The sequence below is a fragment of the Phycodurus eques genome, chromosome 1, assembly GCF_024500275.1.
Source record: "Phycodurus eques isolate BA_2022a chromosome 1, UOR_Pequ_1.1, whole genome shotgun sequence".
NCBI classification, from domain to species: Eukaryota; Metazoa; Chordata; class Actinopteri; order Syngnathiformes; family Syngnathidae; genus Phycodurus; species Phycodurus eques.
The window spans coordinates 5,136,981-5,155,475 of record NC_084525.1 but is presented as its reverse complement, the minus strand read 5'-3'; the positions used below and the strand labels follow the sequence as shown (position 1 = coordinate 5,155,475).

The window sequence follows — 18,495 nt, the reverse complement described above, 5'->3', positions numbered from 1 at the left end:
GCTCAACCAATCAAAGGATGGGAAGAAAAAAACAAAACGACGTTACTCAAAGCCTGCATGAACGCCAAGAGCGCTGAACCTGAAATCTGATTGGTTAAAACGAAACAAAAAAAACATTGCTTGAAGTCCGTTTGCTCTGTCTGTTCAACACATGAAATTGCTACCAAGTCTGGTATTCTCATGAATTTTGAAGATGCCAAAATCGGTGGACTTTGGGGATGACAATTCCTCGTACAGATCAGATCCAGATGTTGGAATAGTTGGCAGGTGATCAACATGTCTACGGAGTCAAAAATGTACTTCGAGAGCAGAAAAATCTGCTTCGAATACATCAGGCCCCCCCCCCCCCCCCCCCCCAAAAGAAAATCCATAGCGTGATTGTGGAGGGTTTCACTGGAGTATGGACCAAGTACTGTACTGTACTCTACTCTTTTCGTTATTTTAGACAACTGTTTTCAAGTCGTCCCCATTTCTGGATTCTTAACGAGATATTATTCAGCGGTGGTTGCATATGATGCGTGCAGTCCAGGTAGAACAGGGGAGGGCAAGGTACGACCCGCCCACATGCAATTCTGCAACAACAGCTCATAAAACATTCAGACGACAAATGCTCACTAGCATAAAATAAGAAATGTCTTTTCCCTTTTCAAGCGAGAAAAGTAAAGAACCAAGTAAGTGGGACAAAGGTGAGAGGGTCCATGAAGCTTTCAAGGACAAAAGTGAGCAACTCAGCAGTTCAACAACATGCTGGGCCAGATAAAATGATCAATACTGACCCTTGAAACAATTTGCACCAATGACCTAAAAACGCAACAACACGTCAGTCACTACAGCATTCTTGACATGAATTCTTATTAATTATCCAATAACATTCACTCATTATCGTATGTCATTCTGGATGCTTTTCCTGCTTTGGCAATTCCAAATTTCTACTGTTTTTTTTTTTTTTTGGTGGGTGGGGGTCACAAGGAAGGGCGATTCCAGTAAGACACACACACACACACACACACACACACACCGGCTGAGAGAGAGTGTTTCAACATTGTAAATTCTGACACCGAGCACGTAAACTCTTATCAAAAGAATCTAATAAAAGGTCGTAAGGCAACAATGTGCTTATTATTGGTGTTTGTAGTTTTTGACGTGGTACAAGCGTACCGTGTCGCACTGAGGGCTGTCAGCACGTGTGCCTCACAGTCAAAAGGTTCCGGGTTCGAATCTCGGCTGCGGCCTACCTGTGTGGAGTTTGCGCGTTAGGTACAGTATGTCAGACATGTTAGTTAGGCCACACCTGAGATTGGAACCCAGAACCACTCAACTGTGAGGCCGACGTGCCAACCACTAGGGAACCATGCTGCCGATTCACTTACAACATCTGCACACTTGAAAGAGTGCAAAAAAAAAAAAGAAAAAAAAAGAGGAGTCATCAAGAGGGTAGTTGAAACTACGATCTCATATTGCACTTTGTGTTACTTTAACTCAGTCAAGTGAGTGTGCGTGGAATCAAAATGTTCCAGGCCGGCCATCATAAACACACACAATCGAAATGACGGATCGCCTTCTATGGCTCCGAGGCCATCTCAGATCTCCCGCTGAAACGTAATCTGCTTCTCATGAAATCCTGCAGCTTCCTTCTTCATTTTCTTTTCACACTCAATCCTTTGCTTTTTTTTTTTTTTTAATCTGGAGAAGGCGAAGGGATGAAGCAGCCAAACAACACGAGAATCTCCCGCTCTCCTGTTTATTGTATCAGGGAGGCCTGCGAACGCACTCCCGCAAAGTGCAAGACCAACGGGCTCGTCGCCATGCCTGTCGGAGGTCACGGGAGCGAATAAATACGCGGATGCCTGTGGAGTGCGCTGAGGTTGACGCAAAGGCAGGAAAATGCAACTGTGGTTGAGATCTTCATTGATTCAGGAAAAAAAACAAAAAACAGGGACAGCAATGGCATGGAGGAACAGCAACCAGGCAACAGATCTGAAGAAGCAAGGTATTCCCCATCATGGCCTTTTTTGAGAGAAAGTTTGACCGCGAGATTAAATGATTTGTGGCGATTATGTTTTATCTTGCGTCAGCCCAACTGTCGCAGGGGCCTGAGCATTTGGGGTCCCCTGCCTGTAATTTTGCGCCTTCGATGAACTTTCCTCCCACGTGATTCCAAATCGAAGACTACATTGAAGACTCAACTGTCCGTAGGTGTGAATGTGCCCCGTGATTGGTTGGCGACCAATACAGGGTGTACCCCTCCTCTCTCCCATAGTCATGTTCGTTAACAGCCCCGCCTGACATTTGTGTGAACAAGTCCAAATGTGTTTAGCCTGTTAAGCATTTAATATTGGCACAATGGCTTATGAAATCAGCCAGACACAGAACGAGAAATACGAGTTTGGTTTGATCAGAAAGTGAACCGGAAGGCCCTAGCTGTGTGAACAGGCACTAAAGTGGGGAGCCCCAGGCATGACACACATGAAATTCTCAATTTTGGACATAAAGTAGATAGAATGTGTGCACAAAGTACAAATTATATTGTATACACATATATACAAATCAGGTATATAAAGAAATTCTAATTATATTAAGATCTTTCCTGGACAAAACAGTAAATATTTGAATGGGTCACTTTGTACTCAACTCAATTTTATTTACAGAGCATTTTAAGAACACCCGCAAGTGCCATAAAGCGCTATAAATAAACACCATTTGAACGTAAACAATTTAACATGACATAATTGAGAAACTGTAAAGCAATAATAATGTTTCATCGATTTACAAATAGCAGAATCTTCAAATTAACTCATAAGTGCACACGCAGCCAATGGAGGGAAGCCAGAATAGGATTTATGTGCTCGCTCTTATGTGTTCCAGTTAAGAATCAGAATCCGTTTTATTGCCATTGCCGGTGAATGCTACATTCATAATTAGGTGTTTTTTCTTGGTCTGATGGTGCAACATGAAATATAGATGATAACCATACAAATATAAATAGACGAGGAAGAAAGAAATCTTGGGCCCTGAAATGAAAAAGGTCAAGAACCCCTGCAGTCGAGGACACATCATCACTATAGCACTTTCTCGTGAAGGTGCGCTCCATTTGCTCACCCAGACGTCCAGCATGTCCATGGCTCATGGTTCTTGGTTTCAAAAAGTACAGCCACATATGACGTCACGAGTCTTGTTTCTCTCAATATGAGCACAATGTAAGTTAATACAAGAAGGAAACCATTTTTGTGTATCAAGTTATTAAAACTTGTATTGGATCGAATTGACAGTAAAATTTCATTTTTACTTTTGCAGTTATGCACATTACGGAGTCTGTGCTTTTCTACTACTACTAAAAAATACAAAAATTAAAAAAAAAAAGCTTTCTCCAGTGCTGGAGAGCCAAAGGCTATAGTGCGCATGCGCGGTGCTGATGTCGTCGTCATCCACTCAGTCTCGCGCTCCTTCTGGATTGTGCACTTCGGTACCGGCGAGCTCCTTCAACCCCACCCGACCCGAGAGCCCTTGTATCCCGGGAGCCTGCAGTGCGAGGTGGGTGTTTGGTCGTCATTTATTCGTTCGTGCGAGCGAGCGAGACAAAAAAAAAAAAAAAAAAAAAAAAAAAAAAAAAGAGACGACGGGCGCGTGGCTTTTAATCAACACGTTGAGTGACGCTAACGCGGGTTTCGGGAAATGCGGTTTTAATGTCGTAATTGGGGCAGCAGCCTCGCCTTCTCCCCTTCCGTGCTGGCGTGATGGATGGATGGATGGATGGAAGGTGATGCTGCGGGAGCCCCCGTTATTGCAGCCCTCCCACCACACGCAACCCCCACCCCGGGTCGGCACCGAGCCAGGCACGCTCTCCCCGGGACGGGGCCGTCGATTGGAGCTGAGATCGCTTGCGTGTTTGCATCAGTCTTCTTCTTGTCTTACTTGTCATTGGCGTCCTTAAATTGTCCTCCAAACATGGAAAGTCGTTTGCTATCCATGTGCTAGTACACTCTTTGTCCTTATTAGCAAGACAATTCAGTGCACACGTAGAACGACTGTGTAGTAATAGTAGTAGTAGTACTCTTAATGAAGGGTTAGATGTTAACTAGTAGAATTTCAGTGTTACTAGTTTGGACATTGAGCATTGATTCCATATCACTGATATCCATCTTAAAGTCCATGTACTAGTATGCCCTTTGTCCTCACTATTAGGACATATTACGAGGGTGGCAAAACTGTGGACTACTTGACAGCTGTGTGCTACTAGCACGACTTGTGAAGCGCTAGATGTTGAGTAGAATTTGATATTGTCTTTACTAGTCGCACGCAGTTGTCACCTAGCGGACTGTTTAGCATCACTGGAAACGTGTAGTTGTCCTAAAACTAGGCTCAAATAAATGGCTTCACATCTAGTTTAAGGTCCATGTACTAGTGCACTTTGTCCTCATGAGTGAGACAATTCAGCGGACCTAATTCAATGAGAGTGCACTACTCATAATGTTTTGCCCTTGACATTTCTGCACACTAGAAGGACAACTTTGGCATACTTGTAGGACAACTACATGTCACTAGTGTGGCAAAATTGTGCACTAATTGACATCTGTGTGCTACTAGTACAGCACTAAATGTTAAGTAGAAGAATTTAATGACGTCACCTGTCGCCACGAGCAGAAAGAGCATACTAGTATTTAGACCTTAAGCTGGATAGCGAGGATATCGACCCCTATGTTTCGTCATACACACGGGCTTTTTTTTTTTAAACTAGCTTGCCACCACTCATTTTTGGGACCCCACCCACCAGTTGAGAATGTAAAAGTACATCACGCTGAGCAGACACTAAAGGAGTGAGAAGGAACACAACCGGCATGGGTGGCCAAGCCCTTTGCATTTTACTCTGACAATCATCCACCCAATAAAAATGGACTTGGCCCCCCGAATTCCCAGTTTGGGAACTCCTACCCGAGAGGTTTGCGTGTAAAACGCAAATGTGTATTTGCGGTGAAGTTGCCAGATAGCTTGTTGACCTTTTGTCGGTTTCCGGCGTGCGGCTACGTTGTGTCACAACAAGCTTCTCTCTGTCGCTCGCAGTTATTGCGCAACCCAACACAATGAGCTCATGAACTTCCAATTTTCTAAGCAATCCTGAATTAACTGTTTGTTGTTTATTTGTTAAGATAAACTCCATTTCAATGGCAGTGGATATAAAAAGTCTGCACACCCCTGGTCCAATATAATTTTTTTTGTGATATGTAAAATGAGACCACAATAAATCCTTTCAAAACGTTTTTCGGACACTGATGTTCGCTATCGCTCACTAGAAGGACATCTTTGGCATACTGAATTCACCAAACTTTTTCAAATCATTAGTTAACATTTATATGTTTTGAAAACTGCAATCTATGAACGGCACTTGAATACAGTATCTTGTCATTTGTTGCTTCGGCGAAATCAGATCAACTACTCCATGGTCATAACAGACTTTGATGATGAGAACTGCAGACTTTTTTTCTTACTGATATATTGAAAAAGTAAAGTGTTTTCATCACCATTTCCAAGAAGAAAGAAATACTGAATCGAATCACAACCGAAAGTATCGAAATGAAATTCGTAAAGACAACAAATCGAATCAAAGAGTGAGCTTTTAAGAATACGCAGCCCTACGTGTTCGTCAAAAGAGCTTTCATGGATGTCATTTAAAGTTGGATCAAGTGGCGTCATCGTGGCACGATATGATCAGCTGACTTTGGAGGACGTGTGCGAAAGTTACGCCGTTGACCTGAGAATGACTGGCCAGCTTCCAGCCGCGTGTGCGTGTGTGTGTTGACGCGCGCACACACACACACACACACACACGCGCGCGCATCAATAAAAGTGTTACATAAAAGCTTGCTGGCGTGCATGCCGCCTTGTTTTTCAACATAGTGTTGCGTGTCGTGCGTGAGCGAGTGTAGACCCGCTAGTGCGTACAAGGACCTGTGTGGGACTCCATCCGACGTTCGGAGTGCACGCCGGATTACTTATGTGTGCTTTTGGGATTAATGGAGCGCCATCAACACGAGGTTCAAGAGGTCGGTTAAAATAAACTGGGTAACATTACATGGCCACTTAGTTAATTGGACTTCAGTGGTCTCAGGGTTCTCTTTGAGATTTTAATCCAACTGAGGCTGATTGAATGAGTGAAAGAGGCAGTCCTGTTTGGTTGTTATTCTGTCGGGCGGTGATTCAGAAGGGAATTTCAAGATGTAAACAGCAATGAAGGGTGCTCGCACGCCCTCGTATGAAAGTTAGGAAGTGTGCCCGCATGCAAGACAAAAAACACATTTTGCAATTCAGCGGCGACTGTCTGTTGTGTATTTGTGGTTGAAATTAGGTACAAATTGGACATCTCTTAAAAAACAAATGCTCATTTTCAAATGAATCCAAAATAACCGTTAATTGACATCTTCAGGTCAAAATGAAAGACTTCCCTTGTCTTCTTGGGCATGGACTTTTGAGACTCATGTGAGTGTCTACTTGTGATAAAAAATGTCCTCCAAATTCAAAGTGAAGCTGGTTTGCTTCTTGGGCTGAGCCATTTTACCGAATGTACATTTCCACCGAGATGTTCATGCCAGCAAGAATGACATAGCCTGACACGCTTCGGTCAAAGCCAGCACAAAGCATGTCACATTATTTTCCGTTTTTCCTGCCCAGCCGCTTGCGTCGCTCAAGGCCAAATGAATGACTCCTTGCGCTCAGATCTCATGATGTTCACGTTTGTAAACATGCTTCCTGAGTTTCACATTCCTGCGGCATTCAACAAAGTCTAACAAATGGCATCGCTCCGAGCTGTACATTTTCCGCACATCAGTTGCAGTTCTCATGGGCCTGATTTACTAAGATCCCAAACAGTGGGGGCTAAAATGTGTGTTCATCTTACAGATTTTGCCTGCTGTTTAGTGGAGGTGTTGAGATTGATCTACTAAAGCTCGCCGCACACCGAGCGACGCTGCCGAACCAGACTGAACTGTGTGCGGGGTTCGGCTACGTAGTTTTCATGAGTGGCCAAAGGTTGGCCCAAGATTTTGCTGCGATTAACTATCTATTTCTTGACAATCGCACCATGTGTTTGTGGTTCAGTAAACAATACAGTACAGTGTATTGTATGCGGAGCATCAGAACCCAATACAGGGTCGTAGTGTTTCCGTTGCAACTTGTAGATTGATGTGCTTGTTCTATGCCGAAGAGTTGCTGACTCTGTTGTTGTTTTTTGGGCGATGGTCCACTTCAGTCGCTTTTGGCCATGTGGATCAGTGTGGGGTGGGCCATCTTTTACCAAGACTCCAATTAGCAAGCGCTAAATAGTGTAAGACTGGCGCGTATCGGCAGCTGCCTTTCAGATGCCGTATTCAAAGACACAAACTCAGGCACTGCAATTACACTCAGGTTTGATTAATCGCATTGCGTGTGTCAAACTAATTTATTTGGATGCACATGTCTCAACGCATGCAAAATAAACTGTGTGGCGATTTTGCCCATCTGACAAACAGAATCCTGGGTGCGCTTGGTTGGTAGCTCCCCTTCCACGCTTGTATTCTTTAATTTGGGGGTGTACCTGTTTGGGATACAAATGAGTGGAAATTTTCCTTTAAAGTTCCATGGGAAGTTAAACTGGGGAATTTTGGAAGTAGTGGGCAAGTATATATATATATATATATATATATATATATATATATATATTGTCATAAGACATCCACAGAAAATAAAAAAGAAACTTCCAAAGGTTTAGTTGTAAGTAGAGCATTATCGTGTTAAATATTTTATTGAAAAATCAATTATTTCATTGAAGAACCAAAACAAGAATGTAGCGTGACCCATTATTCTCCCCCCGACTCAACAAAAATGAACAATAACAAAATGAAACGTCCCCAGCTCACTCACCGAAAAAGAACCAGGATGACTCAGAGTGTTTCTCAGTCGGCAAGGCACGTGACGAGCAGCTGGAGGGACGAGGATGGGCCCTGCGTATCGCGCGCCTGCGGCTGCCTCACTGAGCGTGCGCCGTAGGCATACAACCTTTGGTTTGATGTTGTATTTCTTGGAATGTACAATCAATTAATAATATAAAAGAGGTGATCAACTTACCCGATGACTTGGTGAGAATGGGGACATGGATTTTGCAACCCTAACACCTGTATTGTATACTGTACCAATCCAAGATGTACCTTTTATTGATGGCACATGTCGTCTAATTGTGTATTCCAGAGTTGTTTTACTGGTTGTGATTGCCTGGGTCAGCAAACTGAAAGGCCAGCATAACAGTATGTGTTGTGTTTGGTGTTTTCTGTTTTGTCAGCGGCGTCCACATGTGCAGTCGGGGCTGACAGACTGCCAGTAGGACTGGAGGAGGTAGGGCCACAGCCTTCCTCCTGTAGTCATCACATTCCTCTGAAGGAGAGGAAGTGCGGCCTGTGCTTGCTCTCCAGGCCTGATGCGCTGCGTATTCCCGCTTGGCTTTGATCGGAGGTGGACGTTTCCTCTTTGACACTTGTTGGCAAAGTTTTTATAGCTTGTGGGGATGCGCGAGCTTCACTTGGGTACTGCCGTGGAACAGGCCAACGCTAATATCCAAGCAGAGCTTCAGTGACAACAGTGCAATATTTACACAAGGGTGTGAGAGTATGCATGACTGTGTTAGGTTAGTGAGGACCTGTGGCAGGGAAAATGTGTCAAAGTGTGTGTTTTGAACATGTGCTATTCCCATCTTAATGACATGAGTGAGGCAGTTTGCGTGGTTCCGTGAAAGTCAACTAAAAGTCATAAGGGCTTCTTCCAGAAAGTACACGCTGTTTTCATGTACACTATGTCTTGTTTTGTATTTTGTTTTGATCCCATTTTGAATGTGTGTCAAGGCAGAAAAACATCCCCATCTGACTGTATTAGTTCCCTCTTCTCTTAGTGTTTTATCAAACAGGCTGCTTCCATGTTGAGTGAGTGTTAAATGTTTTACATCTCTTTGCTCGTGAGTCCTGGAAAGTTTGTGTTGGCCACATCTCAAAGTATAATTGTTACTGTGAAAGGCCCATTTTAGTTTGTGTTGTGTCACAGACTACGTATTGGCTGCTAGAATGTATTTTTGTATTTATTTGCAGTTGTTTATCCTGTAAAAGAATGAAGAAGTGACACTCAGCCACACTTCAAAGAGCTGCTGGGCTCTCCGTGTTCCACAAGTTGATTCTGGTCAGAGCTTTCCTTGTTTGTGGAGAAGATATGACCGTCTGTGCGAGTCAAGATTTTCCGAGTGCCTGGAAGATATGCGCCAACCATATCAGCATTGACCGTAGGCCTATATCATGGAATGGTGCAAAATAGCCGGATGTTATCTTTGTTGGGGAAGGGAAGAGGAGTGCTTTGCGCTGGCAATTTGAATTGCCGTTGTAACGACAGCCAAGTGTGGTATAGGCACGGGAAACAATCTAGTAATTCATTTGTAGAAGGGAAAGGAATTGCTGTTGTTGTGACTTTGGGCACGGTGGTCACAGTGAGTCACTCGAACTTGAACTTGCAGAACTCGCACTGACCCCAGAGGACAGTGAACCTGTTATGACAAATGTCTGGCAGTGTAGTGATTGTTTAAGTCTGCTTGTTGACAACTCAATCGAGACTAAACACCCCAAAGAGAGCAGCAGCATGGTTGTTAATCAATTGCAACCAGAGGCTGAACATGAGGGTTTTCCAAACGTAGTCAAGAGGTGTGTCAACGCTGTCCACCTTTCGTCTGAAGTACTTGTTTAGTCCCCAAATTGTTGCAGGGTGACGTAAAAGCCGACCATAAATAGCATTTTGTGTGTGCAGAAGTATTCAAAATGGGAACGTTTTGTCAAAGCCAACATTTCCTGCAGCGTTTCATACTACAGGCGGTGGTTTGAAAGTTACATTTAAATGTAAAAGATTTCTCAAATTAACATCACAAAATCCTCATTCGCGCGGGAGGAGTCTTCTTCTGCCTCAGGTGTGAAGCTGGCCAAACAACCATCGTCTGGTTTGGCGTATCCTAGCCTTGCGTGCCTACGAACGGCCGGGCAGCTGATTTGGGGGGCGAGTGGGAATCTTCTCCACTGGCCCAGACATTTTACTTTCCTAAAAGGCGGAATATTGACGAGATGACTTCACCCATTTAGAATACCCTTGAGAAGGATATGATGTGTCTCAAGGCCTTGTCCTAATTAACGTAGAAGAAAAGCTTCCGAAGATGTGAAAGTCAGTGGAGCTGCTCTGTGTTGATAAGAATGTGGTTGACAGACCGCATGGGTAACTGTTGTCTACATTTAACAGTGTTCAAGATTTCCGATGGTTTTCTCCGTGGTGAACCCCCTCCTGTCCTCCCTCTTGCATATGTTTTCCATCTAATCAGAAAATACTTGGCACTGGAAAGCATTTGTTGATATCTTTTGACATTCCTGCATCAACCATGTTGATTAAAACTCTACATTGGCTCTCCACAGGTCCTGCTTTCAGTCCATATTCCATTTTTCCTCCTCCATCCCTTCAAAGATCATCTGTCATCCGCCGTCTTCTCCCTGAGCCGACATGCCTCCGCCAGTGGGGGGGCCTGCGGGTTACACCCCCCCCGAGGGGGGCTGGGGCTGGGCCGTGGTCGTGGGTGCGTTCATCTCCATCGGCTTCTCCTACGCCTTCCCCAAATCTATAACGGTATTCTTCAAAGACATCGAGGTGATCTTCAACGCCACCCCCAGCCAAGTGTCCTGGATCTCGTCCATCATGTTGGCTGTCATGTATGCAGGAGGTAAGTGGCAGGAGTGCGGGGGGGGGGCGCACACGAATAATTGACGCCCCTGGGTGTGTCGCAACTCATATAAAAAGAAGCAATTGTTAAGCAATAACGATTGTTTGTTAGCTTGAGTTTTTTTAATAGCCACTCAGCAGAGCAAAAATGTACACATGGAGCAAAGACTCTCCGTAACCTGGGTGCTTGGGTGCCATCTTTTGGCATTTTTGGAAATAATCGGGGGTTCACGGTACTGAAAGAGATTTCAGCACCCTGTTTCCCAAATGCAGTTTGGAGTTACGTCACGACAGCCGTCGCCTCTAAATGTCATTCTTTAACGAACTAAAAAAAACCAGCCTTCTTTTCATGAGTGTTTATGTTCTGAATTACTTTCTACCCCAGGTCACAGTCAATATCATTCTTTCCCATCACACACACACATATATATATATATATATATATCTCATACAGTAACGTGCACAAGCTATATGGTCACGTCTTGTTCTCTTCATAAACCGAACATCTCCAAAGATTTGCATGTGGTTTTGTTCAAAAGTAGGACGTCGAAGCTTTAGGGAGCTCTAAGAAAAGAATAGCAGTAGTAAAAGGTATAACAGGAGCCAGATGTTGAAGCACTTGTTTTCCTTTTTTCTTTCCATCCTCTTCCTGATTTCACAATTCGTTGTGTTCTCCTGGGCCACGTCTGATTCAGTCGCCGGCGGATGATGCCTCCTTCTACTGCGTGCCATTGGAGGAGCACAAATGTGGCATTTACTACTTGAACTTTGGAGTCATATTCCAAAGATTGTAGCCTAGCGAATTTCACGATCTTGTTAGCAGACAAAGGCTTTTTGTTAGTGGCCGGAGCCTCAAGCCATCGAGTGGGAGTGCCGACAGTTGACTTGTGTTTCACTTCTCGTGGACTGCGGGAAATGCCTTGCTTTATTTAGTGTGTGGGATCGTAAACGAAGCTGAGCCAGAGTAACTACAGAATGTGCATACGTCTCCGCTTATCAGCCTTTTTCTTGGCTCGGGTTTGAGATGCACCTTCTCGTCAGTTCTGTTTCCACTTAGTGCCTCCCTCGAGGAATGACTTCGATTTTGACAAAACAATGTGATGCAAAAGACAAGACGTGTCAAAGTATGTTACCCTGTTTCACAAGTGAGGCCGGTGAGAAAATGATCACGTGATGGGTGGAGGGAGGGAGGTGGAGTTGTTCTTGTTGTTTATATAATACCTCTGAGAACACTCATCACTGGCCTCTTTGTATTTTGCCAAATAGCAACAAAGACCGCCACCGCTCATTTGTTACTGTGTGCGTGAGTGTCATTCTGGTCAATTACGACATTCTAAGCAGCTAGCAAACAATAAAGGTTAGTTATTGCTTGACAATTTCTATTTTTACAGTTCGCGTCGTCATTATACGTGTACTTCTAGTGCATTTCTTCAAAATGGAAGCAATTTAGTTTGAAGGCTAATGTTGCAAGATGAGTTTGAAATTACATTAAGTCGCAATTGGTGTCAAGGAAGTAAGAGACGAGCTTTACATGTCCGGGAGGAGCTAAGTTTAGCCTGGGTTGTTAGTGGAAGTTACAAAGAATCTTCGCCACATACAAAAAAATGCACTTCAGGTGCATTTTAAAAAAATTAAATCACCTGTAAGCCATTTATTTTCTAGGGTAATGTTGCGAGATGAGTTTGAAATATTCAACTGTTTTGGCATCGTGTTGTGGTATATTTCCAGTTAAAACTTTTAATATAGTCAATTCTAAACATTTTGGGTTGGGTGTCAGTTATTTACGGTTTTTCGCTGTTGGCAGCAGTGCTCAGTCCCTCTCCTTTATGGTATTTTGTCCAACAAAAACAGGAGGGTTTTGTTTTTTGTTCTCCAGTGGACCTCTTTTACTACTTCTGTAATTTCATGTAGTTGTCCTTTGTGCAGCGCCACATGAGAGGTTGGAATAGAATGGCTTCTAATGTTGGCACACTAAAAGAAAAAAAATGTGTGAAGCACACAATGGACAATAAAATGAATCAATAGGGTTGAGCCATGTCCCAAGCTTGGCATCTACAAAACACCTGGAAATGGATGTTGACGTTTTCCGACATGTTCTTTTCCCCTCCGAACACCCATAAAAGTCCTGTGAAGAAAGAGTGGCAAATGTCGTTTGGGATGTGCCCGTGGGAATTTCGTTTCAGGACGCGTGAGTGACTAAATCCAACCTCTGCCTCCGCATTGACCAAATCCCCCAGAGCGCTTTCGGCCACTGTCGGCTGTCGGCATGTCCATTTGAGGCTGTCGCCCATCCAGTGATTCCCAGACACATTAGTGTGTCACGAGACATCACCTTGTGTGCTGCCGGAAGTGATCCAATTTGATTTAATTGGTCAGAAAAGTTAGCTTAGATGCTAGCATTCCCTGGGGAAGCAGGGTTGATGTGTGACTTTGATGTGAACGGACACTTTTTTTTTTTTTTGCTGATAGAAAACAAAATCCAAAACAGTGCTTCAAGCTCCACGGTCAGATGTGCTTGAAGTCATTTTCACACAGATGCAGATACGATGACATCATCAACAAACCTTATCGTGATTGGTCAGTAGAGTCCAAATTTATGCCTTCTGCCTTATACACCACGACGATCCATCTATGCCAGTGATGTATATTGACAGGCAAAGCAATTAAATGTTAGATGCAATGAACCTTTGTATTCAGCAACAGAATAATAAATAGCGGCAAAGTGTTCAACTAAACAAGTCTGTATGTCACACGAAACACATTTGTGAGTAAATTGAGCCAAGATCATTATTTCAGGATATATGCTTTTTGGGACAATTGGTGGTGTGCCGTGAGAGTTTTGTGAAGTAAAATATGTGCCTCGGCACACATAAAGGTTAAGAAACCATCAATAAAATCATTTACAAACTGCGTTTTGTATTGTGTTGTTGCTTTAGCTGGACGATCCGAAACATTTAAATGTGCTAAATATACAAAACTAAATCGGGAATGAGGAAATACTTTTTCAAAGCAGCGCATTTCGTCATTGGTAGTGTTTGTCTATGTTTCAGTATGCAGTACTGTATTTGAAAAAGCTTTTGCTTGCAATCAAATGTGCAGTATTTGCTGACGAAAGCCTTCATGTGCAGCTTTTGCACACACAAGTTCCCTCTTATTGTGGATCTTTTTCAAATACTGTGCATGCACGCTGCGTGTGCACGGTGAGCGGCCCGGCTGCTCTTGTACTTTGTATTCGGAAGCAGCATAGCCGGTGGATGTGAATCCATGTGAGAGTCCATTCATAGCCAGCTTGGCACGCAACAGAGACGCGGCCGATGATTTGTCTCTCGGCCTCCTCCTCCTCAATGCTCTGCTCTCGTAATGTAACCGAGCAGACCGTCCGTTGGACCCGCTGTATGACTGACTTCCCTTCCAAATAGAATCGGTCAAGTTTAAGGTTTTAAAGTTTAAGGTCAAGGTCTCCTCGGACTCTCTCCTCATTCTTTGGTTCTCAAGCGCAAGCAGCGGTGTGACATTATGCAAGCGGCGACTGGGCCTCTTTTCGAGATTTTATTTGATAGCACAGCACCACCTGCAGGCGAGAAGTGAATGTGGTCTTTTTGCATCCTAGTTTTTGATGCAGGAGTTTTCTAAATTGTCCTCCCCCACCCCCCGTTTACTTAAACAATAGGGCGAACCCTTCCTAATTTGAAGTCCAGATGAACCTGGCGGTAACGAGGTTAAGGACCACTGCCCTAAAAGAAGCACGCAAGCCAACTTGCACTCATTGGTCGGAACATAATGGGACTGTGGAACCATGTCACGAGGAAGCTCAAGTTTTTCTGTAGTGGGGGAGGGGCGGCTCATGTCTGACTCTGACGTGCGTGCAGTTTTTGCCCAAAAATAAATTCTGAAAAATATTTAAACGCCATATCTACACAGTTCTCAGCCGTTGCCCGTTTTCAGCAATTATTCTCCTGTCCTGTTTCCGTGTCTTCAGGTCCAATCAGCAGCATCATGGTGAACCGATTCGGCAGCCGACCAATCATCCTGCTGGGGGGCTGCCTGGCAGGGTCGGGACTGGTCGCCGCCTCCTTCTGCAACACGGTGGCGCAGCTCTACTTCTTCATCGGGGTGGTCGGAGGTCGGCGGTGTTATTTAACAAGCGGCTCGTTTCTTCCACAATGTCCTAATGCGATGTTTAAAACTCCCGTCCAGGATTAGGACTGGCGTTTAACCTGAACCCAGCCCTCACGATGATCGGCAAGTACTTCTACAAGCGGCGGCCCATCGCCAACGGCATCGCCATGGCCGGCAGCCCCGTCTTCCTGTCCACGCTGGCCCCGCTCAACTCGTGGCTGTACGACGAGTACGGCTGGAGGGGCAGCTTCCTCATCCTCGGGGGGCTTCTGCTCAACTGCTGCGTGGCCGGCTCGCTCATGCGCCCCATCGGACCCAAGCCGCGGCCCCCCGAGCCCGACGGCGGGGCGGCTGAGGCGGCGCGGCCCAAGAAGACTGCGCTGCAGACCGTCAACTCCTTCATCGACTTGACGCTGTTCAAGCACCGCGGCTTTCTGCTCTACCTGATGGGCAACGTCATCATGTTCTTCGGCCTCTTCGCGCCACTCGTCTTCCTGTCCAATTTCGCCAAGAGCAAAGATATCAGCAAGGACAAAGCAGCGTTCCTGCTCTCCGTGCTGGCGTTCGTCGACATGTTCGCTCGGCCCTCCATGGGCCTGCTGGCCAACACCAAGTGGGTCCGACCCCGGGTGCAGTACTTCTTCGCCGCCGCCGTCCTCTACAACGGCGTGTGTCACGTCATGGCGCCGCTCTCCAGCGACTACACGGGATTCGTGGTTTACGCCATCTTCTTCGGCTTCGCCTTCGGCTGGCTGAGCTCGGTGCTCTTCGAGACTCTGATGGACCTGGTGGGGGCGCAGAGGTTCTCGTCCGCCGTGGGCCTGGTCACCATCGTGGAGTGCGGCCCCGTCTTGCTCGGCCCCCCGCTGACAGGTAGGTGCTGCCGCTACATTTGTCTTTCAAATGAATTGAAGGCTTGCTCATTAATTAGTCGCTTTTGAATTTGAAATACAAATACACTACAAGAGCATGACGAGACCTTTTCACCGTGACGGCACTCGTACTTCTGGATAGCAAAAACTCTGCACCACAAGTGAACAAAGCCTTTCATGTCATTTGACCATCGCCAAAACAGGCTGAACGACTTGAATGCTTCTTCTCGACTGCCATATTTTTGCTCTGATTAATGGCAGACGTGCTGTTTTGTTTTGACACAATGGCAGACGTGCTGTTTTGACACTGAAATGGCTAGCAGGCCAGCCATTGTTTTGCAATATACATTCCCTTGAGCAAATGGTGTGAAGATTTGCATCAACGCCATGTTGTGGTACACCTTTTGCAGTCTCACTGTAGCTCGGATTTTTAAATCATACATATAGCATTTCATTGTTTTGCTCTATTGTGAGACGTTGCGGTGGTCATTTCTACACATGCACCGTTACTGCAGACTCGCGTAGCAATAAGAGCGAGCCAGGAGGAAGTAGAATGTCCAAAGTTTGGGATCATGTCACACTTGTGTCTCGTGTCTCCTGCAAGGGAGAACTTACTGACACAACTGCACGCCTATGGTGAAGTAAGGTTCTAATAATAAATAATCATAATAAAGGTAATAGGTTTTGCTAGGTTAATTTAATTGTTTTCTTTTAAGAAAAAAAAAAAAACAACAACAAAAAATAAACCTTATTTCTGGTGGTGTGACCACAAATACAACAAATACAAGCTTTTGTCATCATTTTCAGTTCAAGTCAGCTTGTGTTCTGCCGACCGGAAGTAAAAGTCGTAAATCAGGCTCAAAGTCCCGAGCTCATGCGCTCCTGTTTCCTACCGTCCACCCGCAGGAAGCTTCTACAACTACTACCAACATTACAACTACACGTACATCTCGTCCGGCGTCATCCTCATCGTGGCCAGCCTCTTCCTCTTTGCGGGAATGGGCGTCAACTACAGACTGGTGGCGCGAGAGAAGAAGGACGAGGAGAAACGGGAGCGGCAGGAGGCCGAGGACGAGCGCGCCGCCATGCTGGCCCCCGCCTCGCCCTCAAAGGCTCCCGCCGAGGAGGAGAACGCCCACGCCGCGCCTGACGCAGCACCTGATGCCAGTAAAATGGAGGAGGATTCAAAGATGGATGAGAACACGGTATAGGAGCACAACAGACTCTGGGAGACAGATGCACACTTAGCTCAAACATACACTTTTACTTATAGACCCGCACCGCACTCACATCTCTTTTTTTTTTTTTTTCTCTCTTTATTGACGTGCCTGCGGCGGGGAACAAAAGTTGTTGAGGAGGAGCACATGCACAGAATATTAACAGTAGTTTTACTCTCAGGGTCTCCAGCTGCCATCATGCGCCGAGAGAGGGAGAGAAAGTGTGTGTGTGTGTGTGTGTGTGTGTGTGTGTGAGTGTGCGTGAGAGTGTTTGTGAGCTTCAACCGAACAAGATGACCTGACACGCTCACACACAGTGGTCTTATTGGGGTGGTATTTCTATGGCAGACGTCAGTATTTGAACTTGTGAATCATGCGAAGCTACACACGCGGCCGTGAACAAATATTGGAGCTCAGTGGATACAAACAACCTGATTCGAAGGAGCGCGTGTGTGTGTGTGTGAGAGAGAGAGAGAGAGTAGTGTGTGCGAGTGTGTGTGGTTTTTACATTTCACAACAGAATGTGTCGAATCCGTCACAGCTTCTTTTACCAGCAGCAGAAGTCACTTTGTTAGTTTTTTTGTTTTTTTAACGGTAGGACAAGCCTATTGGTTTCCAAATGGTTAAGGATGGATGATTAAACTTGTGCCAATAAACTCGTGGATTCAAATCATCAGTCATACGAAAGCCAGCAAGGGAAGGAATTTCCCCTCAAGCAAATCCTGAATATATTATTCATCGTTTATTCCAGAGTATTGTCATAACTTTAGTCCTTTTTTTCCCCCGCCCTTCGTCTCCTGGCGTTGCTCTCTCTTTTTCAATTCCCCTTCTGTCTCGGCCGCAGAGCGCATTGGTGCAGTGTTCCCCAAACTTTAGTGAGCCAAAGCACCTATTTTACAAGAGGAAAATCTCACAGGAGAAAGCCAAAGAGAAATATCCCAAGTTTATACTGTACACTGAAATAATGATCTCGTCTCAGCGTGAAATGTATGTGCGCCACTTTAGTTAGACGTAAAGCCATTTAGTTGTGTGTCAGCAAGAGGAAGAGCCTTTAAATGTTCTGCCTGTCACTATACGTTGCTGGCAAAGATAGATGAATGAAGATACAATTTTTGGAGTCAACAAAATCAATATTTTCGAAGTTCATTTCAGTGATGACCTCAATGGTTGGGAATCACTACGTTAGTGCATCTTGTGGTCCGACATCATTCTCTCGTGGACAAACACGGTTGTCTACCCATTTATTATGACATTCCAATTTAATGGCGTACATTATCAGCACAATTTTCGATACTGCCCTGCCGGATTGTAACACAAAACGAAAGCCTTTCGCGGTGAAAAGAGGCTCTTCGATGCGAACAAAATGTATCTGTTGTTGTTTTTTACATTCTGTACTTAGGAAAAATTACACCTTTTTAAATGAAGAACTGTTTCTGGAAAAACAAAAAACAGGCTGTTTTGGTTTTCAAGACTCATACTAATTACTGTAACTGTGATATTTTTATGATGGCAGAGTGAAGGAATTAAAGTTT

At 44.8% G+C, this 18,495-nt stretch overlaps 1 protein-coding gene across 2 annotated transcripts; it reads left to right on the top strand.

Moving 5' to 3' along the window:
* Positions 1-3,430: 3,430 nt before the first annotated feature.
* Positions 3,431-18,480, top strand: LOC133400684 (monocarboxylate transporter 1-like). 2 transcript variants are annotated; one of them, XM_061673544.1, is made up of 5 exons: positions 3,431-3,531; positions 10,455-10,756; positions 14,735-14,878; positions 14,953-15,747; positions 16,653-18,480. In XM_061673544.1, exons 2-5 carry the CDS (start codon positions 10,540-10,542, stop codon positions 16,955-16,957), a joined length of 1,461 nt encoding a protein of 486 aa, XP_061529528.1. In that variant the 5' UTR covers positions 3,431-3,531; positions 10,455-10,539; the 3' UTR covers positions 16,958-18,480. The 2 variants fall into 2 exon arrangements, with proteins under 2 accessions (XP_061529528.1, XP_061529529.1); XM_061673545.1 differs by lacking the exon at positions 3,431-3,531 and adding an exon at positions 5,897-6,038.
* Positions 18,481-18,495: the final 15 nt, after the last annotated feature.

Coding starts and splice junctions, on each gene's coding strand:
- LOC133400684 (XM_061673544.1), top strand. CDS start 10,540: ATGCCTCCGCCAGTGGGGGGGCCTGCGGGTTACACCCCCCCCGAGGGG. Junction 10,757..14,734: donor GGCTGTCATGTATGCAGGAG/GTAAGTGGCAGG, acceptor CCGTGTCTTCAG/GTCCAATCAGCAGCATCATG. Junction 14,879..14,952: donor CTTCATCGGGGTGGTCGGAG/GTCGGCGGTGTT, acceptor ACTCCCGTCCAG/GATTAGGACTGGCGTTTAAC.